This window comes from Rissa tridactyla, chromosome 4 (assembly GCF_028500815.1).
Source record: "Rissa tridactyla isolate bRisTri1 chromosome 4, bRisTri1.patW.cur.20221130, whole genome shotgun sequence".
Lineage (NCBI taxonomy): Eukaryota > Metazoa > Chordata > Aves > Charadriiformes > Laridae > Rissa > Rissa tridactyla.
Window position 1 is genome coordinate 7,165,256 of NC_071469.1, and position 6,768 is coordinate 7,172,023.

At 42.2% G+C, this 6,768-nt stretch overlaps 1 protein-coding gene across 3 annotated transcripts in view; it reads left to right on the top strand.

Moving 5' to 3' along the window:
* Positions 1-6,116, top strand: part of BBOX1 (gamma-butyrobetaine hydroxylase 1) — a 41,083-nt gene extending 34,967 nt beyond the window's left edge. For all 3 annotated transcript variants that reach the window (XM_054200456.1, XM_054200457.1, XM_054200458.1), the window contains exons 6-8: positions 337-533; positions 1,294-1,460; positions 4,058-6,116. In XM_054200456.1, coding sequence (XP_054056431.1) covers positions 337-533; positions 1,294-1,460; positions 4,058-4,218 — 525 coding nt within the window. In that variant the 3' untranslated portion in view covers positions 4,219-6,116. The remainder of the gene's footprint in view (positions 1-336; positions 534-1,293; positions 1,461-4,057) is intronic.
* The last annotated feature ends 652 nt before the right edge of the window (positions 6,117-6,768 follow it).

Consider the following 6,768-nt stretch of genomic DNA (forward strand, 5'->3'; position numbering starts at 1 on the left):
TAAGACTGCAATGTATTTAAAATTGTATGACTGCCGCAAAGAGGGAGTCAAAGGAAAGAAGCGAGAGCAGAGCTTTGCAGTTGACTCGCAGGCTGCAAGCCTTAGAAAATATCCCAAATGGGATGGATTTATGACCATGCTACTTTAATTTTCCACCTGTGTGACAGTGGTGGCACAGCACTGTGAAGCTGCAGTAGTGGGAACTCAGTCTTTTGCTGGAAAAAAACCCCAAAACCAAACAAAAAACCAGAACCACAGGTATGAGGGAACTGATGCTAATGAACTGTTAAATAGGCAAGCTAATTCTTCTCGTAATGAGATGTTAATTCATTCCAGGTTCAGCTTCTCCATTGTATAAAGCAAACAGCTGCGGGAGGCGAAAGTGAAGTTGTAGATGGATTTAACGTATCCAACAAGCTGAAGAAACAAAATCCTCAGGCGTATCAGATCCTGTCCTCTACTGCTGTAGACTATACAGATGTTGGGGTGGACTACTGTGATTTTGCTGTGCAAAATAAACAAAGGATTATAGAGTGAGTCGTTTCAACAACATCGAAAAATAAAATCCCTGTTGTATAGCGGATTATAAATTGGAAGGAGAAGGTCTGCTCCTGCCACCTTGTGGGGAAACACTGGTTTAACTTGGTCTGTAGTTATTTGGGGGTTTGGGGTGGGGTTTTTTTCACAGAATCACAGAATTGGTTCAGGTTGGAAGGGACCTAAAACATGATCTAGTTCCAACCCCCCTGCCCTGGGCAGGGACACCTCCCACTAGACCACTTTTTTGCCAGTGTATGACTTGTTCTGTGCTTTGTACCACCACAGCATAGTTTTACGTATTTTGTTTTGCCACACACCAGCAAGAAGCGGTGGGAATTAGAGCAGCTCCCAGGTACAGACACAGGTTAACAGCAGCTGGGGCTGTTACTACATTCCAGCCATTTGTGCCAAAGACAGACCATAATTTGAAGCATTTAGATTAAAACCTATATATTCTTAAAAGATCAAATGCAAATGATCATAATCTCTTCTGAATTTCAAGAGTCTACAGTTCTACAACTAAAGCGTACATAATGTAGATGTTTGAGGAAAATCAAGCGTCTACGCTTTCTCCTGATCATCCCGTTTCCCTAATTAGGCTTAATTATCAAAAGCCAACCCAACGACAAGCTGAATTCCACTGTAGAAACATACTGAAATTCCGGCAGCAGAGTTCAGTTGTTGTTTAACCTTCTTTAAATGTTTCAGTAACGACATATTGCATTCCTTTTCCTTCCCTTCTCTGTTTCACAGTGTGGATTCCCGAGGCCAAGCAGTTCGCATCAATTATAACAACGCAACAAGAGACACAGTGTTTGACATACCAGCTGAAAAAGTGAGGCCGTTTTATGCAGCTCTAAAGGAATTTAATGATTTATTAAACAGCACAGAACACAAGTTTACTTACAAGCTGGAACCAGGTCAGTAAGTTGCTTCTCCTCGCAATGGTTTTTCACATGTTTTTCCTAACAGTCAAAACGCTTAAGCGTTGTTAGCGCTGGCAAATTTTATTTCATTTTATATTATATTTGTAATTAATTTTATTTCATACTGTATCCTTACATTCATCTCATAGATTTATTTTTCCATTGTTACACTACAAAGAAAAAAAAAGGGGGGGGGGAATAGAGTCTATCTATTGATTAGGCCAGTGTATCTTTATTTTACATCAAAACCCCGTACCATATAGGAAATTGTAACTTGTTACGGTTTGAGAAAACCCCTAACAATTTATTGTCATTTAGACAATTATTCTATCACCCGATGACCCCTCCCCACCCGGAAAGGGGAATCGGGGAAAGCAAGGAAACATGAGGCTTGAAATATAAATAGATTTAATAGGATAAGACTAAATAATAAAAGAACCAGTATTAATCCCGATACTAATAAAGGGTATACAAGAATTATACTCTGACAGTTCTATCAGCAGGAAGCTCCGTACCCCCAGCAGTGGACAGTAAACGTGGGACACTGCGAGCGCGGAGGCTTTGGGAGGGAGGGGAGGGCTCAGGGGTCCATCACCAGGGCAAGAAGTGCTCTGGACCACAGCCATTAAGAGAGAGAGAGAGAGAAACTACACGCAAACTTTCTAATTTATATGGAATGTGACTTCCATGGTATGAAATAATCCTGTTGGCTAGACTGGGTCAAATGCCCAGGCCTCACTCCTCCTCATCCCTGCACCTGGCGAGGCTTGAAAACACTGAGCCCTTGAATCCCACATAGCCCAACTGGCTGTAAAGTAAATATTTTCATGAATTCTAGACTCTTCTAAAAGTGTGGTTTTCCCCAGCATTAGAAGAGAAATTAGTCCTGTGTCGCTCAACACTTGTCCTATCAATAGCACCACAGTTGAGGCATGCCATGTGTCAGAGTGCCGGGCCATCCTCCTTCAGCGTCTGCTCATTAAATGATACACGATCCCAATACTTTCTCCCTCTGCTTCGTTTGATGCTTTGGGCTTTATAGCAGTATCAGTGGGGCACCTTCCCAGTGGCCGCAGGAGTTGCAGACCATCTAGAAGATGGTACAGCTGCAGAGCGCTGAAGGAGGCTGCGCAGCACTGTGGGCAATTCGGTTATCATCCTCTCTGCTCAGACACCGAATGCCAGCGTCATGGCGCAGGAATTACCGAAGGCCACTGCTGCTGTGCTGCTTTTTCTGGGTGGCCTGTGCAGGCAGATTTGCAGAAGTGCGAAATGCTCTAAACTTTCAGTTGTACAGGCTGTGTTTTGGACATAAAACACGCTGCAAAAAATGCCCTTTGCTCTTTAAAAGTCGGTCCGTGCATCTGTTTAACTACTTTGGCCTTAATCTCTGTTCTTTCATTCCCCAGCTATAAAATAAAGATATGAATAGTCCCTCATCTCTCAAGAGATGCTACAAAAGGAAATTCATTAATGTGTCTGCCTGCCTCATGTACTCTGATGCTTGTGTCTTTAAAATGTCTGTGAGGAAATGAATCTCTCTCTATTGGGAGCATGCAATAAAATAATTTATAAGATCACATAATAAATGGTAAACCAAAGTACCTCACATTACACTAGTACCATCCATCCCATCAATTAGCGCACCAAAATGGTGGTAGAGGGGAGGGGGAGAAGGAAAGAAAGACTAGGAGGTTATTTAATTAGAGATTTATCATAACAGCGGCACACAAGCCAGAAAAATTAAAATGGCATGCTAGCCTTGATTACATGATTTCCTAACTTTCAATGGCTTGACTTTGTAAAAATTCTCTTAACGGGTATAGTAATGCAGAATGCGTACAGTACAAGTAGTACCAGACTGATCAAATAAAAGTCATCCTGGTGGCTTTCACCATTTTTAGCCTTCCTGTGGCTTTGCTGTAGTCGCCTTTCCCCTCAAGGCCTGCTTTTCTTGGTGTGGTGTTCAGCCTGGAGAAGAGAAGGCTCCGGGGAGAACTTACAGCAGCCTTCCAGTCCCTACAGGGGCTACAGGAGAGATGGGGAGGGACTCTTGATCAGGGAGTGCAGTGATAGGACAAAGGGTGACAGTTTTAAACTGAAAGAGGGGAGATTTAGATTAGATATCAGGAAGAAATTCTTTCCTGTGAGGGTGGTGAGCCCCTGGCCCAGGTTGCCCAGAGAAGCTGTGGCTGCCCCATCCCTGGAGGGGTTCAAGGCCAGGCTGGATGGGGCTTGGAGCAACCTGGTCTGGTGGGAGGTGTCCCTGCCCATGGCAGGGGGGTTGGAACTGGATGATCTTTAAGGGCCCTTCCAACCCAAACCATTCTGTGATTCTGTGACACTCTTACTACTCTGCGTTTCAACTCCTGGTTATACAAGAAAAGAAGCAGAGGTCAAAAGGGACCTGCCGTCTCTGGTTGAGGATGACCAGCGAAATCACAATTCCTGTGTCATTGCTGTGTATCTCCACTCGCGCTATGTGAAATTATTGCTCCTGAGCTGTTGCTGTACATCTACCTCCATGTCACCTGTTTGAAGGAATCAACTATAACGTACCGAATTTTAAACTTCGTGCAATCTCTTTGTAGGAGACATAGTGACGTTTGATAACTGGCGCGTGCTCCATGGTCGCCAAAGCTACCCGTCGGGGTCAGAAGTGACTCGTCACCTGGAAGGTGCCTATGCAGACTGGGACGTGGTCATGTCAAGGCTCCGGCTCCTCAGGAAGAGGGTCCTGAATAGGGACTGATCTTTCTTCTAACTAGAATGAGCCAAACCTACATTGTCTAACCTCGAGAAAAAAAAAAAAACCACAACACTTAAATATTGTGTTTTCTTTTCATAAACTAACATCACAAATATATTTTTGAGTTCCATAAGCTAAGAAACCTGTTGTTCATAACAATTTATCTGTGCCCTGGTCTTTGAATCTATAAAATGCCTTGCTACCTCTGTCACTGTCAGTTTATTTGCTTTTTCAAAATCAGTGCACAAAGTGGCTTGAAAGATTATGACTCTACTGGGCTGACTGGGTATCACAACGCCTTAGTTTTTGCTCTACAGATACAGCTGCTCTCCCTAGAAAGCTCGGAAGGGAGCATCAAAACAGGGCTTATAAGAATCACTTACTAAAGATTTGTTATGAACAGCACCTTCCTCTGTTTTCAGGGAGGCATTCTTTATTGCATAAATCATAACTAAAAGCCACTATCAAAATAAGCAGCCACTGCTGTGGAGTTACTTTTATATACACACCTTTGTAGGTAGAACTCCACTTTAATACAAGATCTCATTCAACGGCACTGTCTGCTGCATCTCCTGCTGTACTTGGGATGACTATCACAGCCACAAATTATTTTTCCTACATTTCTAAGTCCACAAACTATAGAGCTACCCAGAGAACTGGGAATAGAAATAAATCCCAGTGTAGGGGTGGCAGATAGGCTCGGAAATCCCATCGGATGCTGTGCACAGATGTAATTAAGATCTGCAGGGCGGACAGACTGCCGAGTTAAGTCGGGAAGAGGAGCGCTGATGCTTTGCAGCTAGAAATCACAAAGCACAAGAGGCGGGTTTTGACTCCGCACCTGACAGAGAAGTGGTGACTGAGCTCAGATCCCTTTTTGTCACTCCAAATAAAGAGAGCACGCCTCCAATCGATAGACTTGGTCTGCAGGGTGTTTTCCTCTAGGCTGCATTCTGAATAGAGATCACACTATGTAAAAATTACTGCAGCCGAAGGAGTGGGTTTTTTTTTTTCCCCTATATTCAAATGCCATATTGAAAGGGAAAGAATTTTAAAATACTTGTTTTTATACCCAATAGTATGTCCCCTGAGTTTATTTTTCACTGTCCTTCTAGCTGCAGAGTTAAGAGGACGCCCTCTCGCCCGTGCTGAGAGCCTGGCAAAATAACCAGCCATACCTCCACCCTCACGTCTGCTCCCTGCAACTCTTTATTTTCAAACTATTCCTTGAAAGTCCAGTAAATCCTAGTCTCTTCCTAGTGGGCTGAAATAGCAGAACTACAGCTACAGAATTAAATAGCTGTAGAATTAAATTCGTTGACACGAAAATACCTGACATAAGTGAGACCCTAACATCAGCTTGCAAACACTTCCATGGCTTCTACTCATCATTTACAGGCAATAGATAGCTAAATATCAAATAACCAAATAAATTAATAGTAAATAAATAATTGAATCAAACTCAATTAGGCGTCCGTCATGACCTGGTGTAGTGTGGTTCGAATCCATTCCTCTTTAGTAAGTATGGAAATGTTTTTATCAAAATTTAGACATCAAGACGTAGCGTGACAAACCTGGCTTTTAGCGATAATTTGATTTCTCAGTGCCTCCTTTAACTTTGGAAACATGAAAGTATTTTTTTTGCCTTTGCTATAAAAGGAGGAAAAGATGAGGGAAGGTTAATACCTATATTCCGTAGGACACCAGCAGTACTGTGCTTTGCCTGTGATATTTTCCATGTAACAATTCAGCGAAGATTGCAATTTATAACTTTAAAACAAGACACCGTGGGATTTATACCAATGGTTAATAGAGAAGACCTATTTTCTGCTTTTATTCTGTACTTTTCTAAAAACTGTTTTATTCAAAGTTCTGTTTATTAAAAGCCGTTATGGATGTTATGGATCTGATTACTGTTTTGGGCTTATATCTCATCTCACACAAAGCATCTTGTACGCAGCTATGAAGTCATTCTTGTTTGAAAATATTTGTAAATATGATTAGAGCTGGTTCCATTCAGGTTTATCCCATATACTGAACATATAGGTAAAATACAACCCAATCCATAGCTTTGAACGGCTGCAAGGGAAACAAAACACAAACAATTAATCAAGGCTGTCAGTGGATCTCATTTCACACTGCTGTGATTTTTTGTCAGTGAAATACGCCCTGTTAAAAACTAACACAAGAGATTCCTGGAGTTCAGGCACCTGAGATATGTTGTCCTTTATGTACCCGCACTTCCCTGAACTGTCCGCATTTCCCCAAAATATGTAGTATCACTGTTAAATAAATAACATAATAATAATATTTTCTAAAAGGCAGCTTTGCAGATGTCAGGCGTGCGCCCCATACACGGACGAGACGGGCGGGTGTAGGAGTGCTGTGGCTCCAGGTTCCCACCAGCACGATCACTCTGCTCGCGTGCAATTTGCAGCTTATAAATCCTTTAGAATTATATATAGTCAACAAAGTTTTTAATGCAGACTGGAGTACAAATAATGATAAAAACAGTGGAAATGTGAAGTCCCGTGCAAACCAGATCTAATCCCT